At 49.0% G+C, this 21,667-nt stretch overlaps 1 protein-coding gene across 5 annotated transcripts in view; it reads right to left on the bottom strand.

Annotated features, from left to right (window-relative positions):
• The window catches only part of Sfxn5 (sideroflexin 5), a 116,382-nt gene that overhangs the window by 32,007 nt on the left and 62,708 nt on the right, over positions 1-21,667 (bottom strand). For all 5 annotated transcript variants that reach the window (XM_055617628.1, XM_055617625.1, XM_055617626.1 and 2 more), the window contains one exon: positions 12,443-12,533. In XM_055617628.1, coding sequence (XP_055473603.1) covers positions 12,443-12,533 — 91 coding nt within the window. The remainder of the gene's footprint in view (positions 1-12,442; positions 12,534-21,667) is intronic.

The following is a 21,667-nucleotide window of genomic DNA, read 5'->3' as shown; positions in this document are numbered from 1 at the left end:
CCAAGTGTGAGCGTGTACTCTTAGCTCAGAAGACAGAGGCAGGAAGAGTAACATGAGCCCAGCCTGAGCTGCACACACAGCACACAGTGGGCCGGGGAGGTAGCCCAGAGGTTAAGAGCACTTGCTGCTTTTGCAGAGGACGCACATTCGGTTCCCAGCATCTATGCCTCCCAGCTGCTTGAAACTCTAGGGATCCAACACCCGCTTCTGGCCGATGCGGGCACTGCACACATCTGCACACACACATACACACAAGTCAAAATGAAAATTAACTCTCCCACAACCAAAGTGTGTGTACATGCGCTTATGAGGAAAACTATTTCAGGTGGACACAAATTTAAAAGGCACTGAATGTTGAGAGGCATTCAAGATGACACAGGACACCAGGAGACAGAAACTTAGACCTTGTGGATCTGAAAAACTGCATTCTGTCTGACAAGATCTTGCAAAGCCAGAAACACCTGCTCTCTAACGCACTCCTTCCATTTCTAGCTGCACAGAAATGGGTTCTCAGCACAGCCATGCTGTTGAGATACAGTCTGAGGTAGGGCCCAGATCTGTCTCTGTTTTCAAGCTCCCTGGGCAGACACGATACAGAGGAAGGCTTCCAAAGCCCAGTCCAGAAAAAAATCCATTTCTGTGCACACAGCCGTGTGTACATGGGCGTATGTGCATGGCTGTGCAACAAGAAAGGAAACAGTCCCCAATAATCAACCGTGGACAGTCACACTGCAGTCCCCAGATGACAGCTGAAATAGGCGTGTGCATTAACACAGAAAAATATCTTAAAACCATAATGAAAAGCAACTTCCAAACAGCAAGCGAGGCTGGTGAGATGCTCAGTGAGTGAAGGCACACTCCCTGCCGAGCCTGACCACCTGAGCTCAATCCCTGGCAGCCACATAGTGGAAGGAGAGAACAGATTCCTGAAAATTGTCTACTAGTCTCTGAGCATGGGTGCACAACCACAGCCACAGCCACAGCCACACACACACACACACAGAGAGAGAGAGAGAGAGAGAGAGAGAGAGAGAGAGAGAGACAACAGACAATCATTGTGGTGATTTGAATGAGAACAACCCTCATAAGTTCATGTATTTGAAAGCTTGGTCCCCTCCCCAGTTAGTGGAACTGCTTGGAAAGGATTAGGAGGTGTGGTCTCATTGGAGGAGGTGTGCCACAGGGGTGGGCTCTGAGGTTTAAAAAGGAGTATTTTTAAAAGTCATGGCTATTTCAGTGTTCTCTGTGCCTCCTGCTTGCTGCTTGAGCTGTGAGTGCTCAGCTGCTACTGCTGCCATCTATTTGCTGTCATCACAGACTAACACTCTGAAACCATTGAACACTCTCTTTTATAAATTGTCTCCGTTGTGGTATTTTATCACTGCAGTAGAAAAGGAACAAATACCAGCATACCGTGATACAGTTCACACAAAAAAATTAAAACACACAAACAGGACTGGAGATGGTTCCGTCAATAAAGTACCTCATAGGCATGAGGATCTAGATTTAATTCCCAGAACCCATGTGGTTTTTTTGTTTTGTTTTGTTTTGTTTTTAAAGCCACGTGTGGTTGTGTGTGCCTGTAGTCCCAGCACTGAGGAGGCAGGAACAGAATGATCCCTGGAGCTCCCTGAACAGCATGCACATAATTCAAATGCACACGCATGCACACACTCTCTCTCTCTCTCACACACACACACACACACACACACATTCATAGACAGCAGAAGTGATCATTTCTGGAGCACACACCTATCTTGGTATCTAGACATCTGAATGAACAGGGCTCACTGATGGCATGCCAGCAGCCTCCTTGGAGAGATCATCAAACAGGCACAGGACACAAAGGCTTTAGGTGGAACTGATGTTTGCTGTCACCTCAGTCAATTTTCTCTGTATTTGAAATATTTCATAATTCATTATTAATTCATGTTCTTTAATTTTTTGAAACTGGACCTTGCTATATGTCTCAGAATGTCCTAGACTTGAACTGTAGCCCAGGCTGCCCTCAGATTCATGATCCTCCCGACTTTGCCTCCCCAAGCTAGTATTATAGGTATAAGATGCCTGGTGACAGTATTTCAAAATTAAAGAAAAGTTGCTGTGGAAAGAATCGATGTGGCTGGATCCTATTGAAAGGGGCAAGTTAGAATTTTATGACTTTCATGGAAAGATTTCCAAAATTTGCCATGTGTAGTGGTATAGGTCTTGGAAGTCAAAAGAATCAGAAAGTTCCAGGTCCTTCTCAGTTTCATAGTGAGTTCAAGGCAAGCATGGATTGTGAGAAACAGTCAAAAAAAAATTCTATGGGCTGGAGAGATGGCTCAGAGGTTAAGAGCACTGACTGCTCTTCCAGAAGTTCTGAGTTCAATTCCCAGCAACCACATGGTGGCTCACAACCATCTATAATAAGATCTGGTGCCCTCTTCTGGTGTGCCGGTGTACATGCAGACAGAACATTATATACAAAATAAATAAATAAATAAATAAATAAATAAATAAATAAACAAATAAATCTTTAAGAAAAAATCTACTGTGAGACAATATGGTTATTTGATCCCATTGTATTTGATTACATTTAAATGGATACAATTGGATACAATAAATAGAGTTCACACACTGCTGTCTTTTTGTTGTTTTCAGACAGTCTTGTGGGTAGTCCAGGCTAGCTTGCTCTGTAACCAAGGATGCCTGGGAACCTCTGAGCCTCCTGCCTCCATCATCCTGTTTCTGGGGATATAAGCAGATAGTACTGTACCTATTTTGATTTGTAAACTTTTAGCTGTTTACTTGACTTTGGAAGGATACAGGCAAACTTGTGTCTGGAAACAGGATTTATTTTATGCTTCAATTATTTATTATAAGGAAAAAATATTTTTCATATAAACAAATCAAGTACTATGGTAGCAACAGAAAGGAGCAACCATTTTTAGCTCCAGACAGACTCAACTTCCTCACCTTCATTGAGGGTCAGGCAAACTTGCTCTCTGCCCTCCTTCCTCACTTCATGGGAACCCACAGCATTTGTTACTTGTCTTGCAGTTACAAAATACCCCACAAAACAACTAAAGGAAGGAAGGGTTTGTCTTACAGTTTCAAGGGATATAGTCCATGCTGTAATGGTGGTTACAGCATGATGGCAGGCACAAAAGGATACTTTGTATCTACAGTCAGAAACCAAAGAGCAATGCTGGCTACTCTGCTCCCTTTCTCATTTTTATACAGCCTGTATTTTATACAGCCTACATTGCCCATACATAGGGTGGATTTTCCCACCTCAATTAACTTAATCTGGATAATCCCTCCTGGGCATGCCAGAGGCTCATCTCTTTGGTGACTCTAGCTCCTATTAAGTTGACAATATTAACCATCACAGCATGGCAAACAGTTCAAACTGCATAAGTTGGATACTCAAACAGGAGTTTCCTCTCACCCGTGAGAGAGTAGCCTCATCCTCTCTTCAAGGCAACTACCACAGCCAGGTTCTCAGGCCAAGCAGCAGGGGACCTGCACATTTGCAGACACACAGGCACACCACCACATTGACACACTCATACGCTCTCTCTGGTCAGTCTCAGAGCACCGCCCCTCTGTCTTTGGAGGAGCTTACCAAACAGGCACACTGCCCTTAATATTTGCTTAATTTCACAGCATGTTTCAATACTGCATCTGAAAGGCAGCTCTAAATGGCCCAGACCTCCTTACAAATAGCTTGAGAATCAGGGGAGAATTTCACAGCCCATCCTGAAGTGCAATCACTCAGGACTGGAAGTTTCTAAACTGAAAAAAACAAAGTTTGTACATTCAAGGAGTACATTCTGAAGCATGGAATCTCTGAGATTTCTGCTAAGGGAGCTGGGGAGACAGCTCAGGAATGCCCTTACGGCATACACACAAGGCCCTGAGCTTGGTCCCCAGTGTCCATGGAAAAGCTGGGTGTGATAGTGTGCACTTGTAATCCCAGTGCCAGAGAGGCAGAGGCAGGAGGGCCCTGAGCCGAGCTGGCTGGACAGCAAGCCTAGCCCAGCCCTAGCCAGGGCCAATAAGAGATGCTGCAGAGGCGGGTGGGGAGGGAGGGATGGCACCAGAGGAATGGCATCAGCAGTGCTTATGCACACACACAGTAACACAGATTCCTGCTAAGACAACCCTCTTCTGAATATACTAGAAGGGGCACTGACACATCTTCTAAAAGCTTCCTCAGCCCAGCAGTTCCCAAGCGGGAGAACGCACTGGCTCCACAGGCAAAAAGATGAGGCTTAAATCCTAAGCTCACATCCAGGGCTCCACAGTGCCTTCTCCCGGCCCTACGGTTGCCCTTGTGTCCATCCCACCCCTGCCTTTATTGTCCTGAACCTGGCACCTCTCTACTGTTGCTGCCTCTGGCTCCCTCCGCCTTCTGGGTTTTAGGAATGGTCCAATCTCTTGAGTTAGAAAGCTATTTGTTCAGTAATATAAACTGAGCCCTTCTAGGATGCTAGGACCTAGGCAACCCACCCAGAAAGTAGTGACCTGGTCACATGTGAATAACCCTCATAGCTTTGTGGGTCAGGCTGCTAACTAGACACAGTTCCTAAAACTCAGGGTCACCCAGCTCATTGCTTTATTGGGGGGCCCTGTCATTCTTGCCAGGCGCCCACGTATCAGAGCTACTCTGGGAACCAACTCCTTCATTCTAGGTGTTCTATCTTCAGTGACACAACTGAAACTAGTGTAAACCACACATCATAGGACGGACCTGTTCTAAACGGAGCCTATGCAACCCCTCTGACCTCTAGTATTTCACCCTGAGTCCCTCAGCCAAGTTACACATTTGTGTAACTACATAATATATGTTCATGTATGTGCAGGTGCATGCATGTATTTGCTTGAGGAGGCCAAAGGACAACCTCAGATGTCATCCTCAGAAATTCCATCCACTTCCTTTGAGACAAGAACTGTCACTGTCCTGAAACTTACCATTTAGCCTAGGCCAATGGCCAGCCTCCTGTCTGTGCCCCTGGTACCGGAACTGCAGGCACATGCTGCCATGGCTACAGTCTTTACATAGGTTGGGGACTGAATTTCAGGTCCTTGGAAGGCAAACCCTTAACAAAGAGCCAGCTTCCAGCCACTCCAATTTTTTACTAATTTATTTATTTTGAGACGGGGTCTTACTATGTAGCTCTAGCTGTCCTTGGCATTCACTTGTAGACCAGGCTGGCCTCAGACTCACAGAGATCCCCTTGTCTCTGCCTCCTGACTGCTGGGATTAAAGGAGTATACTGCCAGGCCCAGCCTCTTCTTGCATGTTTAACCGCATGCTTAACATTAACCTTCTACAGATCTTTGCAGCTCTTATGTCCCTGGCCCATGAATTCACAGTCCTTCCATATTGCCACTCCAGTCCCTTGAATGTGAGCTACAGGCTTCCTCTGCCCCAGGCTGTCAATCAATTAACTCAAAAGGCCAGGACTGCAGACTGAACTAGAAACTTCCTTCCGTTTAGACCCACTGCTCAAGTCCTCTGGCATGCCTGAGGCATGCCAGGAGTCCATGCCAGTTCTGAGGCAGCCCCAATCCTGGATCCTTGATCATCCTTCCAGGAAGCTGTGACCTGAGGGCCCTTCTGTGGGTGCTCAGAATCCCTGTCACTCAGCCACACATTTCTCTGATGAAGAAGCCTGATGGTCTTCCTCAAATGCAACATACACCGCCTAAAACATTGGCTCAGGTTAAATTCCTAAAAGCTAAGAAGTATTGGAAGATTGTCTGGAGACAATGCCTCACTGGCTCCACACCCAGCCCTTGTGGTGCTGTGATGGAATCCCAGGCATGCAGTATGAGTACTCCAGCACTGAGTCCCAGCCCCAGCCTCTGCGAAATGTCACAGCACTTGTCACTAGAACATTTGTTTTTGTGCCATTTTGAGCATCTGATCAATGCTTGTCTCCAAATGAGTGCTCCATGATGGCAGGGTATGTGTATGTCTCTGTGCATGTGGTATACATGAATGTGGGTTTCTGCAGAGGCTAGATGGGTCAGATCCCCTTGTAGCTGGAGTGACAGATGTCTGTAAGCTGCTGAAGGTGGATTCTGGGAACCAAACTGGGGTCCCCCGTAAAAGCAGTATACACATTTAACTGTCGAACTTTGGTGTTTCAGTACAGCATTTCCTGTCATCCAAGATGACTTCAAACTCACTATGTAGCCAAGGATAATCTTGAACTCTGACCCTTCCCCTCCCAATGCTGGGATTATAAGAATGTGCCACCATCTTTGGTCCTTGCCACCCTGGTCAGAGCAATGGGGATCAGATGGAGGGCTAATCTCTCCTGAGCGCTCATGAGGCTCTGGAGATTGGTGTAATCTCTTACATGATAATCCCAGGATTCCATCTGAAAGACATGGTGCCCATGGACCAGAAAAAATTGGGCATGTGCCTGGGATAAGCTTGTGAGGGATGGCCTACCGACCAAAGTCATCAGGCCAGAGTTCCACTCCCAGTGAGTGAACCTGAGCCTTCTGTGCTAAAGCACTTGTTTGAGCATTAACAAACCCACATGAGACCCTGCCGTGCTAATCTTCCCTGTCAAACTTGACTAGATTTAGAATCACCATGGAAACACACCTCTGGATGTGTCTCTGAGGGTGTTCCCAGAGGGGTTCAGCTGAGGAGGGAAGACCCACCCAGAATATGAGCAGCGCCATGCCGGGGGCTACAGCTCTGGGCTGAATTAAAAAGGAAGGGATGGAGTTGTGGAGGTGTCTCAGCAGTTAAAGCACTTGCTATCCAAGTAGCAAGAGCAGGAGTTTGGATCTCCAGAAGCCCTTCTGAATTCCAGGTCGGCACGGTGGCCCACCTGTAACTCCAGTCTCTGGGGGTGGAGATGGGATCCTTAGAGGAAGGCAAGACTAGCTTCCTCTATCCACAAGCTATCCACAAGCTCTGGGTTTAAGAGATGCTGCCTGGATGAATAAGGTGAGAGGAATCAAGGATGATCCCCAGCATCAACCCCAGGTCTCCGCAGGCACAGACATACACACGCACCCACAGGTGCCCACACATTAAAAAAACATGCATACATACACATGAAAAATGGGGGAGGGGACAATGTCAAACTGAGCACTTACATTTGTCTCTTTCTCTGCTTCCTGACTGTAGGCTCAAAGGCACCAGCCATCCCAGGTTCTTGTGGCTGTGACTTCACCAGCATGGTGTATTCCTTCTTAAACTGTAAGCCAAAATAAATCCTTTCCTTCTTAAATTTTTTCTTGGCAGGTATTTGGGCCCAGTAATGAGGAAGTAACTAACACACACCCTGACTATATGCTGGGCTGAGGGGCCCGAGAATGGTAACCCTAAGATCCTGGGATACTCACACAGTCTGGTGAGGGAGGCAGAGCTGAACTTCAATACCTCTCCTGGACAGACACAGGGATACAGAGAACTTGGCAGCAAGGTGTAGGGCAGAGTCATGGGAGGGACAGGCATCTGGGCCAGCACAGCTATGTGCCTGACGCTCAGCAAGAGGTAAAGAGGAAGAGCCTCGGCTGCACTGGGTTCAGGAGCAAGCACAGAACAGGTCCAGGCAAGGTCTTCCAGGCTCCACAGGAGCCTCAAAGGGACATGACTGCCTCATGAAACATCACTGGCTGGGGGGCACCTGTCCCAGGGCCCAGGACACAGTTGCCACAGGTGCACCCCACTGCCTTCTGGCACACAAGCGACAGGTAATGAGAAGCTCTGGGGCGTGGTAAAGGAACAAAGGGCAGCTCTAAGGCTCACTGGGTGTGAAGAAACAGACTCCCCAAGACTTTCTAAAAGTCCTGAGCAACAGATCCGCGGTGTGTACACAGATTTTTTTTTTTTTTTAATATGGCAGTGAAACACTTTTTGACAACTCATGAAAGGGACCCCCTAGGAAGGACCTTATGAAAGATTATTATCCTATGGAAGGCTGGGACAGTTCACACTGATTCTCAGTTTGACAGGATCTAAAATCATGTAGGAGACCCATCTGTCTACGAGGGAGCGTTGGGTTAAGACCCGCCCTGAATGCGGGTAGCACTATTCCATGGGCTGGGGTCCAGGACTGAGAGAAAAGGAGAAGAGAGCTGAGCATCGGCACCGGTCTCCCTCTGCTTGCTCACTGCATTTACAAAGTGACTCAAGCTTCCTGCCATCATGACGTCCTGCCGTGGCGGACTGTACAGCAGACTAATTGTACAGAAATAAACCCTGCCTTCCCTCGGTTCTTCTGTCGGCTATATTGTCATAGCATGAGAACAGTAGCTAATACAGAGGCTCAAAACCAGGGGCACGCAGGGTTCAGCTAAGGTCTTCATTACCCAAGCATGCTGACCGCCGTTTCCTTTTCCGTGGGTAGAATGAGGTGGGGCTTCCAACCTACACATGCGCACTTGGCGCCAGGGGCACCAGCTCTGACCAGATACACTGAGGTAGGTGGCTGCTGGTGTTTCCCTGTCTCTAGAGGCCCTGCTCCATCCGCCACTGAACACAGACATGCCTGTTTTCTCACAGCGTCTATTGGGAGTCCCACACCTCGAGCTGCCTCCCAGCACATGTCCTCCCAGGCCTCACAGAAAGGCCATCTATGGGACCTGCCTCCCCTTGAGCAGGCTCAGCTCTGCAGACCAGTGGCTGGACCCAGGGGTGTGTATTTTTCCAGCATCTCCTCTGTTGACCTTTAATGGCACTGTTTGCCCAGCTTCCCAAACCATTAACTTCCACCTCCCAGCAGCCACACATCAATTAACAGAGGGTCTGCTCCAAGCCTGAGCTCCTGAACACAATTAAGCGTGACAGTCCACAAATAAGAAAGAACTGGAGAATTAATTAAGGTCTAAACAAATTAATTACCAGTCCCCAATCGATTCTGATGCCAGCCACATGCTCCCCGGCTCACCTTCTTTCCTACCGTCTCCATGTATAAATAGAGACCAAGATCTCCCACATGACTGCTCTTCTAGACCAGGGCAGAGTATTGTGGGTTCAGAAAGACCCCCTGAGAGAGAGAGGTGGCTGCGGGGAGCATCTGGGGCTTGCTTCCTTGCACTTGGCACTCACACACAGTCCTACGAGAAAAGTCAGGGCAAGTTTGGAAGTGGAATGCTGACTGCAAGACACTGCCTAGCCTAGCCACCCCCAAAACACACCTAATTTAGTTTCTCAGCTCCAAAGGCAGCTTTCTCCACAAGACTGAGTCTGTCTGGGTGGGGGCTGGGAGATCTCTGCTTTGGGTGCAAAGTATAACTCAAAGTTAGAATGTGTGCATTCTTTTGTAGAACAAGGTGGTACACTCTGCCCTGGATCCCTCCCAGCACTGAGTGAGGCACACCGAAGGGTGGGGGGACTGGGCATCCCTGGGAGTTCTCGGCTCTGCAAACCTTGTGCAGACCTATGATGTTGAGGTGGTTACAGGGGCCAAGCATTCCAGGCTGGGGTGGCACTGTACATTGCAGAGCCCAGAGAAGACACATCCTATCCGGCCTCCCAGGCTTTCCCTGGACAGGCAGGTAGAGGAGCCAGGCCAAGAGGTGGGAAACACAGCAGTTCCTGGAAGTGTCCTTGTTCCTTGCTTGCCTGAAAAGAGAGGGGTGGTTGTGGTCTCTCCAGGATGATCACTTACGGACCCTCTGGGATTCCATTCCTTCCTACATCAGAGTCCTCCCATCATGCTGATACCCTAAGGGGAAAGGAGCCTTTTACATGGTGAGGCAGGTGCTGGGCGATGTTCTCCCAGGCTCCTAACAGTGGCTAGCCAGCCTGCTCCAGAAAGCAAGAGGGAGGTGACTTAGAGATGCTCCATCCTGGTCAGAGAATGGAGAGACAGAGAGACCAAGTGCAGGGAGCAGATGATGACTTTGTTTTCACAGTGGTGATTACTGACAGGGAAATGAACAAACGGGCCCGCTTCTCCCAAGGTTCCAGGAGTAAGGACTAGCAGGTTGCAAAGCACAATGTGTACAATCGGCTACGGATATAAGGGTTTCTGCAGAGGCTGTCCTTGGGTGGGAGCGACGAAGGCTCAGTACCAAGAAGAAGATGGCAGGGGAATCAGGCTAATGTTGAGAGGAGCAGGTCAGAGTCTTGAAACAGAGGAGAGGCCTCTACTCCTGAGGGAGTCCCAGAGAGGTTAATACCAGCTCAAGGTCACACAGCACAGTGGGGGCTGGATGGGGTTGGAACAAGCCACTGGCAAAGTTCTTATCTGAGGCTTGTCCCCCATCCCCCAAGTCCTAATTATACCTCAGTGGAGCCTCCGATCCAGTCTAGGCTGCCTCGGACCCTGGTGGCTGTAGACAGCCCAGCTACTGAATAGCCATACTTGTTACTCAATTAGACCTCATGATGAAGTCAGCTTTAAAGAGTTATTTCATTAATGGCCCACGGCAGAAATAGCTAAGAGTTAATTACAACTGTGGAGTTGCTATAGCAATTATCTGAGTTGGCTTTGCCCCACTGGGTGTTTGGTTCTGGGAGTTTATTAGCCACTGGGCATGGAGGGAGGGAGTCCTCCCCATTCTGTAGGTACTCCACAGTACATCCCTGTCAATGGAGCTGAGTCTGTGGCCTCGTGTGCAGCGGTGGGGCATAGCTGGAGAGTGCCAAGCCTATATATCACACACAGGAAGCTGAGGCCTGAGGGGAAGGTCAGGTCATGGCCATGAACCTGCTTCTGACTCAGCTCTTCAGCCTGAGCACTGACATCAGGAAGGTCACAGAACCTCAGGCCCTGGGCTGGGCTGGCCCCGCACCTTTGTCCTCTGGCAAAGATTCTGAGAAAAGAACTCTGACATAGGGTTCTAGTTTTCATGTTCACTTCTTTGAACAACAAATGCTGAGCTGCTTTGTGCTGTATCTACAGTTATTTAAAACAAACAAACTGAACAATGGTCTCCTTTCCTGAAACTGGGTGCTCCTTCCTGAGAGCCAGGCCAATCTTTGCATCATCCTAAGGGTGGAACAGAAACTGTGAGTTAGCCAGGTGGTAGTGGCTCACACCCTTAATACCAGCACTAAGGAGGCAGAGGCAAATGGCTCTCTGAGTCCAAGGCCAGCCTGGTTTACAAAGTAAGTTCCAGGACAGCCAGGACTACATAGAGAGACCCTGTCTCAAAAACTAACAGTTGTCCTGTGGCCAGAGGCCCCTCTGATGGTCAGATGAAGACTAACCAGCCCTCTCAGATTAATGTTTCTACATGTATGAGCAAAACTCAAAGGATTTATAAAGAGATTAAAACAAGTTACAAAAAAAACTTTTATTGTGATTTAATAATAGATGCACTTTTAAATTTATTTATTTACTTACTTACTTAGAGGGGGGCATGTGTGGACATCAGACAACTTTTGGAAATCAGTTCTCTCCTTCCATCATGTGGGTCTTAGGAATTGAACTCAGGTTGTTACCTGTAGCCCAGGCTGGCCTCAAGCTCACTATCTAGCTAAGGATAACCTTGGACTTCTTTTGTCTTGACCTCTCACATGCTGGTATTATAGATGTGTATCCCCAAGGTCAGCTAATAATATGCCTTTTACCTGATTTCAAACAAACAAACAAACAAACAAACAAACAAAAAACAAGATGTAGCAGTTAGAGCATCACATAGATTGCTCGGGCTCTGAATAACCCTGCAAAGCACCATGGAGTGACTTGGGTTTTCTGTTGACAAAGCCCCAAATCCTGGCTTTTACTATTTGCTGTTGTGATACAAGGATCTTTTGGTTAGGGTTTATTGTGAATATTTTTCACAATTCACTGCAACCATTCTGTCTGCTGATCCTCACGAGCCTGGAGGTACAGGCTTGGACCCTCCCCAAGCTGGGCTGAAGGTGTGGCTTAATTAAAAAGAGTGCTTGCCTGGCATTCAGGGCACACTGGATTAGATCAACAGCACCTAGTAAACCAAGAGTGATGTGCACTTTTCATAGCACTGGGAAGGTGGAGGCAGACCAACCACAAGTTCAAGGTCACAGCAAGCTTGAGGCCATTCTAGGATATATGAGACACTGTCTCAAAAGAAATGAGCAAACAAACTACCTCTGTGCTAAATGTCCTGGGAGTCTGAGGCTAGCCTTGGCTACATAGTGAGTGCCAAATCAGCCTAAATTACAGATTGAGATTTTGCCTCAAACAAACAAAGGCCTGGGGGTGGAGCCCAGTTGATAGAATGTTTGCCTTGTGTGCATGAAGCCCCCAGGTTCCATCACCAGCACCACAAAGCAAAACAAACATGCAACAATTTGTACTAAAGCTGCATCTTATACACTGAGCTGGTGGGCAGGTCCTGCATTCCTTCTTCTGTCTGTGTGGATTTTAATCCCCCAGCCAGGAGTCTACAAGCATCAGGGATATATGATGTGGAAGGACCACCCTTCACGCAGGCAGCACACACACACACACACACACACATACACACACACTCGTGCAGATCTTACCTACTGCAGGGAAGGGCACAAATCTCTGCACGAGAAGGCGAGTGGCTGGGGTGAACTTGTTTGCTTTCTGAACCAGCACATTAAGGCCCACCTAAGAAAGAAGAGACAAGACGGTGCATGACGCTGCAAAGGCTTGTGGGAGGGAAAAGCAGAACTGGAGGGACATCCCACACCCACATGCCACCCTTCTGAGGCCAACTAGCCTTCCAAGGCCTCTAGCCTTTGCTGAGGTACCCCACCGTCCTCACAGGCCACACACCTGTTCCCTCAGGGCCAGCTCTGAAGTCTACAACCTCTGTCACTTTCTAGCTTTGGGACCTTAAACAGGTGACTCATCATCCTTTCTGCTTCACTGCCTGGTGGTAGAGAAAGATAGCTATTTCTACCGCATTCAGGGCTTGTGATAAGAATGTCTATAAAAGGCATGAGCTTGACACACAAGAGGACTCAGTAAGTGCAGCCATGTGACAAGGTCACCTCTCTCAGGCAGGCAGACCATTGATCCTGTTTCCCTCCTACCTCTTTCCAAGGCTTAGTCATTGGCATCCCTGACTCTGGATCTTTGGGAGGGAAGGACTGCAGGCCTTTTCTGGGTGTGCTCAGCACTAATTGCTGTATCTAGATGCCCAGAGCACATGCTTGGTGAGCCTGTGGTTGAAGAACAGGTACAAGCACCCAATGGGGAGGTGAGAGAGAGAGACCTTCTGTAGGGGTCCAGAAGGTGGGTTAGGCCATCAGAGAAGACTATCTAGAAGAAGAAGCTAGAGGAGCAGCAGGCATGGGAGAGAGCTGATATGATCCAGGTCTAGCAAGCCCTGCCCTGATGGTCCATCCTGGAAAGAGGAGGCAGTTGAGGGCCCAGGCAAGATCTGGCCTGCATTCAGCTCTGCAATCCTGGTGGCTTAGCAGGCTACCTATGTTCTTGGCCTGGCTCTGGACTTGGCCCTTTTGTCAGGGTGTTGGGAAGCCTCAGGACAACACTGTCTTCAGTAGAACAGAAACAGTGGGCCCAGGCTCCAGTGCAGGGATGTGGAACAAGGGTATACCAGCTAACCAACCCATAGGCAGCCAGCCACTTCTAATCTGGGCGCTCAGTGCTGCATGAATATCCTAACTGTCATGCTGATGTTCAAAGCCAATATCCTTGTCCCTACTGCTTGCTTGAGGACAGCTGAGAGGCAGGAACTGAGTGACAGCTTCTCCATATTTCAGTAACACACCAGGGCCTTTCTGAATGCCATCCTGGGTACCCCTACTCGGAGAGAGCTTACCAAGTCCAGGTGTTCCCAGCTCTCAGTAACTGTGACTCACAAATGGGCTCTTGAGTCCCAGAAAATAAGTACAGAGGGCAAGTCTGGAAGGCAGAGCACACGATGCAGATAAGGAGGAAGAGGAATGAGCTGTCTAGAGATCTATATGTGTACTAATACATTTGCTTGGAACTGCTTTTTCTTTTCATAGTGCTGAGGGATGAATACAGGATGCCTGGTATCCTGAGCAAGTAAGTGCTCTACAAGCTACACCCCAGCCACCAAATGCAATATCTCACCAAACGCCCCTTTTTCACCAAGAAGAGGCAGTCTGAGTGAGGACTAGTGACTTTGTCAAGGACAGTTATGTCCTGGCAGTTAAAACTTGGATTTGAACCTAGGGCCTGCTGATTCCAAAGCTTCACTTCCACTTTCCAACTGGCTTCTGTGATACTTAATACCATTAACTTGACAGAATCTAAAACCACCTAGGAAATAACCCTCTAGGTATGTTTGTAAAGGAGTTCCTAGATTGGGTTAAATGTGAGCTAGGGTCCTGGAGTGCATAAAAAGGCAAGAGCAGGCTGAACACCAGCATCATCTTGCTTTTCCTCCTACTGTGGCTGCAGTGTGACAGGCTACCTCCATGTCACATGCCTTCCCTGCCATGACAGTATCCTCAAACTGTGAACCCTTCCTTAGGTTGCAATGGAAAAGCAACTGGCACAGCCTCCTTCTGAAGAAGGTTACAGCCTGATACCACCCAAACCATGGACCATGTGCATAACATGGGTTGGGGTCGAGGTGACCTGTAAATGGGAGGTATCATTTTTGAAGTACCTCTGTCCTGGCAGGTGGTAGGCCTAGGACATACTAAATGGTGATGTATTGAAGCTAGAGGAAGCAGGAGCTGGGGAAAGGAATAGGAGGCTGAGGCTTCTCTAAGGCTGGCAGTCCCCTGGGACTGGGCAGGGCTGTAATGTAAGGAGGGGGAGCAGAGGGAGACCAGAGACACTTGCTTGTAGCCAATGCTCAGTTATGTTGTGCCAGCCTGAGCTGACCCCTCCTTGACTGGCCATTCTACCCACTGGTTAGAGCTGCCACTATCTCGAAAGGGCTGACCTAGCTGAGGTAGGAAAGAAAGATGGCCTGAGTCTCCGGTGAGCTACAGGAAGCAAGGCTTCTCTTCCTTCAGGCCTCTTACCAGCAGCTCTGACCTGACAGTCTCCATGAAGGCTATTGGTCACAGAAGGCCCCTTGCCTCCTTCAGGCAGTGGCTGTGGTCCCACAGGTCCTGAGCTTGGGCATGGCCATGTTAGGAATTCGTGTGCAAATTTCTACCTTGTTTGTTTTCCCCCCTCTGCCCAAATGGAGCCCCTGTTTGGTTAATTTCTGTTTTGTAGCTTATTTGGAGGCTGTTAAGGCAGACCCCAGGGGACCCTCAGCAATGGCTGTTCCATATCTCATTATCTTCCCTGAACCTGATTATTAGCTCTGATTCTTCTGATCGCTAGCTGCTGTTCTCGATGCGTTGTGTGCCATTAATGCCAGCTGGTTCCCTTAAACAGGACCTGCCATGCCAGGGAAAACGAGCTGGCATTCCGAGCCTCCAGCCACTTGGCTTTTTAATTTTAATGGGCTCCACCAAATGTTCCAGGCCAAAGGACGGCGAGAAACAAGAACAGACGGGCTTCAATCCCCAAACTGCAGCCCTCCCTGGATTCTTCCCAGACTGTGTCTATCCCTGTCCAAGGTTCTGGGGGGCAGTACAGCTGGGTGTTGAAGGGGTGAGGGTAAATGGCCATTTGCCTTCTCTGTGTCGTTGGCACATACCCCAGGCCCATTACTGGTGGGTGGACAAGGCAGCCATATTGCCTCCTAGTGAACTCCCAACTCTGCATGGACCTCTCTCCACTGTGTGATTCCCCAGCTCCCAATCCAGGCTTGGATATGCTGGCCTACTTTCAGATAGATAAGTGTTTCTTGCTAAATTTCACTCCAGAGAGGTGGGGCCTGCTATGTTTTTGTTTTATTTTATTATTTTTTATACCTTACTGTTTTTGTTGTTTCAAGGCATGCTTTCATGTAGTCCAAGATGGCCTCAAATCAGCTAGGATGACTTTGAGCTCCTGATCGTCTAGCCTCTGCCTGCTAAGGGCTAGGGTTACAAGTGTGTGCCACCACACCCGGTTTAGTCAATGCTGGGATTAAACGTTTGATCTTCAAGCACGTTAGGCAAGTATTCTACCTTCGAGCTACACCCTAGTCAAAGGGACCACTCCACCTTTAAGAAAAGAGAATTGCATTAAAATTTTAAAATTTCACTTCACTTTTATTTATTCATTTATGTTTTTAGACATGATCTCACTATGCAGCACTGGCTGGCGTAGAATTCACTATGTAGACCAGACTGGAGTCAAAATCACAAAGATCTGTCTGTCTCTTCCTCTAGAGTGCTGGGATTAAAGGTTTGTGCTACCATGCCTGGTGAATTCTTTTTTAAACTGCATCTGTGTGTGCCTGTGTGTGGGCATGTACATGTGAGTTCAGATGACTGTGGAGAGTGGAAGGGGGCATCGAATGCTTGGGAGATGGAGTTAGAGGCAGTTGTGAGGAACCCAACTTGGATGATAGGAGCGGAACTTGAGTCCCCTGTCAAACCAGTAAATTTTTTTATCTGCTGAGGCACCTCTCCAGCCCCTAAAGCTTTCTTCTCATCTACATGCTGCACACAGAAACGGCAGGTCAGGTGGGAACCCCATGACATAAAACCTCTATGTCATTAGCGACATGGCCAACAGTAGCCTTGGTTCTTGCAAGGCCTTCGAAGAGACAAGGGGAGGCTGATGCCAGCAGCCATCTCACATCTTCCATAGCTGTGTCCTTACCCTAGCTGGGCATGAAGCCACTGGGTGACTCCTCTGCTGCAACAGACCTCAGTAAGGCACATTTACAGCGTCCACTCCACCGCAGCAAAAGCTGGTTCACTGCTTCCCGCTCCCCCAGGCGTCCTCACCTGCAACCAGCTGGAAGGCTCCTGAAGAGGCTCCTGAACCTTCCTGGACAAATGCTTCTCAAGGCCCATAGGGAAGCCACTCAGCCCTCCCCAGGCAGCTTGACTGTAGCTCTTCTGCCTCTTCTCCCACTCAGCCCCGTTACCATTCCCCACCCTTCTCCTAAGCAGCTTCCTCCTCCATTCCCCCCACTGGCTTTTCAGAGAAGCCATAGAAGGGGTCTTCTGAAAGTGAGTATTCAGTCCAGAGAGAAAACTTAGTGGTCAAGGCACTTGCCGCTAAGCCTGACCACATGACACGTTCAATCCCCAAGGCCCACGTGGTAGAAGAAAACTGACTCCTGAAAGCTGACTGACTCCGCCCTCCAACACACGCTAAAATTTAAAAAAATAAAGAAAGAAAATGGACACCGACCCAGTTCACAGCCTTCTCGGGTTCTCATCACATTCAAGGAGCCACAGAGCCTTAAATGACCGCACTCTGTACTGACTTGCAGGCTCCTCCCATGAACCAGTTCTCCCCACCCCACCGCAGGGCCTCTGAGCACTGCTCCTGGTAGGCCTTACTTCCAACCTCAGTGTCAGATCTCTCAGCTCAAGGTGCTTCCCTAACAGTTTCTGGAAGAGCCTAGAACTGGAACTTTATGTGGGGGTGGGGTGTGCATACAGCCGTGCATGCGTGTGTGTGCACATGCTCAAGAGTGCAAAGCAGGCACACTTCCCTGTGAGTGCCTGTAGAAGCCTGAAGAGGGCATGAGATCCCCTGGAGTTAGAGTTACAAGAAGGTGTAAACTGCCCAAGGGGGGAATCAAACTCCGGTCTCTACAAGAGCAGCAGGTGCTCCTAACCAATGAGCCACCTCTCCAGCCCACACTTGGCTTTTAATGTGTGTTATTAAATCAAGCTCAAGTCTTCAAGCTTGCATGGCAAGCATTTTTTAGCAGTTCAGCTATCCCCCAGCCCAGAGCTTTCTTCAGTCTGCAACTACATATGTCTTTGCCTTTTCACACATCTCTGAATTAAAATAATACATGCATCTGATAACTGAAAAAACACAGCAATATTTTATATCTGCGGTCTTGAATAGAAACCCATCTCTGCCAGCAGACACCGAGTACCAGGGCACAGGGCTTGCCTCTCCTAACCACCCACTGGTAAAATGAGTGTGGACTTATTGATGCTTCTAGAATAAATCAAAGTGAATGAGTCTGAGGCATGAAGGGGGAAAAAGCCTTGCAAACCACTGCATCTGCCTTTGCACACAGTGAGCTTGCCCAGGTCTGTGGGCTACCTGAGATGTTCATTTCACACTCAACTGGGGAAGGAGGCCCAAAACTTCAAAGCACCTGTGACAAAACCTTGTGGGTGAGTAGGAGGTAGCTGGGGAAGGAGGGTGCCTGTGCAAGACACCGAGTCATGTAACACTGGGTTATCTGAGGGTTCTGCGAACCCTGCTGCACCTGCCAGTGGGGTCTAAGTGGTCCTGAAGAACAATGGAGGAGGGAGCATGCTGACAGGAAGAATGGCATGACCTAAGACTTCGTGACTGGACAATAATGTGCCCAAATGTCCTGGGTTTGTGCGGGTCCTGGAAGGCAAAGGGTGGGTCAGGAAATCACTGAAGTACCAGAAATGTCCACCAGAGGGCACAGCTTTGTAAACTAACCCTGGCTACCAAGTGGACTAACTGGTGGCCCTTCGCGGTGGTCAAATGTCTCCCAGCCTCAGCCAGCCTGTTGCTTGGCAATGCGCTCAGGGGCAAAGACAAAAAGGTGAATGAAATACTTAGTCAACGGCCATTGCTCCTGTCGGCTCCAGCTGAGGTGGAGGGGATTATCTGCTAGGAACAGTGGTCATGCCTAATGCCTGAACTGTGTTCAACAGGGACCAGTTTGCTGGCTGTGCGGAAACCAATTATATCAGACCCTTGTCCTCCCAAGAACGGACACAGGGCTGCTTACTCAGGTCTGACTAGCCACTGTCACCACCATCTGCAGGCTTCTGGAACACTTCAGCTTCGGCTGCTGGGTCTATGCTATGACCCCTCTAAACCAGAAGTCACTTGAAGGGAAAGTAGCATGACAATAGCATGGACCAGGATTCATGGGTACCACTGTGGCCCAGCTACCCTGGAAACCCTGAGGAGAGCAGAAGAGCCTGGCTATGCCTTTGCTGTACCAACCAGAAGGCAACCTGGGCCTCTTCCTGCAGATAAATGCTGCATCCAACATAAGAAGGACACTAGCAGAAAGGAGGTCTGTATTGTTCCTGAAGGAAAGCCCACTGCAGCAGAGGCTTAGCTGAAGTGAAGGATTCAGGGACAGACATGAAAGTGTCTCTTGTCATCAGGCTCCTGCCCCTGATCAGTCACACACAGTGCCAGCCCTGAGCCTTCCTCACCAGCCCCAGGTCTATCCCCACCCAGGAACCAGTGATCTGTGGGTTGCATCTCCCACCTCCTATTTCTACCTAAGACCTTGCAATGCCCAGTGTGGGCTTCCTGGTATGGTGTTCACAAACCCTAATGACCACTGCTATCACTCTATTGTCACCATTGCCATTGCTCGCTATGTGACAGACATGTCTCCATCTTTCTGCATGCCTCTGCTTCTGCGGCACCCTCTCTCTGGGACATGCAGTCCTGTCTTCTGTTGTCTTTCTCTATCTGTCCCTTTCTCTATCTAACCCTGTGACTGAGTTAGTTACCTCAGGGTCAGTGTTACCATGGTTCTCACTGCCCCAGTGCCACACACACACACACACACACACACACACACACACACACACACACCATCTTGAAATTCATGCCAGGCTGCAGCCCAGGCTCCTGCAAAGTGTCCGGCCCATCACAGACCTTGCAGCAGGAGTCAAGTGCTTGCTTGCTCTCTCCCTTCACAGAGATAGTGATGGCCAGCCCCAAAGCTTCTACACCAACTCCAGAATAAAACCACAAAGGAGACGGGAGAGAGGTTTCCTTTGTTAAAAGACGGCAAACTGTTAGGTTTTCAAAAATAACTTAAGATGGGATTTCTTTTTTATTCTAGAGCAAGAGCCCAGACATTGCCAAATCTAATTGGGGGGAAGGGACAGAGAGGCTTGTCACCCCAACAATCCTGCACCCAGCATGAGGCTTCATTTGAGGGGAATGGCTGATTGGTGAGGAGGTACTGCCGGCCAAGGTCAAGGGTTCTTCTGAGAGAGACAGGGCTCTCAGACCCCACAGAGGAGGCTGTATCTCAGCTCAGCATAGTCCCTGGGACCTGCTCTCAGCCCATCAGGCCCCATCCAGCCACCTGCTTGTAGGGACTCGTTTTAATTAATGCCAGAACTGGCCCAACCACTGGGGCCCTGACACTTGTTTGCAGGTCATCTGCTCCTAACAGGCTCACCCTGGGAGGGGATTTGTCTCTAATTGAAGCCGAAATCAGTTAATGAGGCCGCAGGGCCTGGGGTTCCAGAGAACAAGGGGGAGGGAAATAAAACCAAGCCTCTGCCTTTGGCAGTTTTGTGATTTATACACACAAAAGAAAAGAAAGCAAGCTGCCGATTTTCCAAGTCAGGAACTCCACTCCATCTGCCCGAGTGAGCCCCTCGCTGTGTGAAGTCGTCAGGCAGAGGGACATGCCACTGCTGAGGCTCAGGCTCCTGGAGAGGAGAGGAGGGGCCTCTCAAGGCCAGCAATCAATCAGCAGCCTAATTAATAGGTATTTATGGCACAGGGCTCCATGGTTCCCTGTGTGGGGTATGAGACAGATGCCTGTCCCTAGCTAACTTGTGATCCAACTGGGGACAGTGCGAGGACAGGGTGTGACTGAGTGTGGGAAGAACAAGAAGTCTCTGGGTCTTAAGGAAAATATCCTCTGGGGTGGGGGTGGGGGAGATCTGGGAGCAAGCAAAGAAGAGGAGGCAGAGGGTGTCCCCAACTGTGCAAGCACAGCCTGGGGTGAAGCCCCAGGTCCCAAGCCTCTGCCTCATTCTGTATTTCTCCACCAAGTAATGAGTGAGGTAAGGCCTGGAAAGTGTTGGGATCGAATAAATGGGACTCCCCTTCCCCCACCCCGACACACACACACACACCAGTAGAATCCTAAGGGCTGGAACTCAGAGAGGCCAGAGTTTCCATAAGTAGAATTCCTGAGCCCCAGACCCAAGGGGAAGGTACCAGGGCAATGACCTCTTACTCAAGCCCTTCCCTGTATTGGCTCCTCCTCCCAGGTCCTGCTTCACCAGAGCATCTCCAGGAAGGGAAAGGCTGGTGAAGCAACTGAGCCAGGGAGGCTCGGACCTCCTCTTGCAAGAGGGTGGTGAGTGAGCTGTCTGGCCTCTCAGAAGCCCTGGCCTCATCCCAGCAGTCAGGAAGCCCCACTTTATCTGACTCTCAGCCCTGCAAGTTCCCGGCAGGGTTGCGAGTCCACTGTGCAGTTTGGCAGTTTCTCCACAGTGAGCCATCTACACAGGTCTGGCTGCACATAGCTTCTATCTGGCAGCAAGGCATAGGATTCAGGGAAAGAACGAGATCCCAGGCACAAGAAGAGATGCCCCACTTAACAGCTATTTGGAGATGACTTGGTCTACGTGGGAGTAAAATAAAAGAGGCCATTTGAGGACAGCCCCAAAGCTCTACTTTAGAAGAACAGCAATAGCAATGGCTGTGTAGGACGAATGGTTTATCACACAGTGTGTACAATTACGTTTAATGACAGAAGAGATGAGGAAAGGGGTGCTATCAAAAGATTAGTATATGTAAATTCTTTCATTGTGTTGATTTGCATTTTTTCTTTTTAATTTTTTTACAATCACATGATGTGTATGTGTGTGTTTTGTCTACATATGTGTGTGCAGCACCTGCAGGGGCCAGAAGAGGACATCAGATCCACTAGGACTAGAGTTATAGATAACTGTGAGCCACCACATGGGCGCTGGGAGCTAAACCCAGGTCCTCTGGAAGAACAGCCAGTGCTT

The sequence above is a fragment of the Psammomys obesus genome, unplaced genomic scaffold (genome assembly GCF_907164565.1).
Source record: "Psammomys obesus unplaced genomic scaffold, mPsaObe1.curated_primary_1811, whole genome shotgun sequence".
Lineage (NCBI taxonomy): Eukaryota > Metazoa > Chordata > Mammalia > Rodentia > Muridae > Psammomys > Psammomys obesus.
The sequence above is the reverse complement of the archived record's forward strand: the minus strand, read 5'-3'. Positions and strand labels throughout refer to the sequence as shown.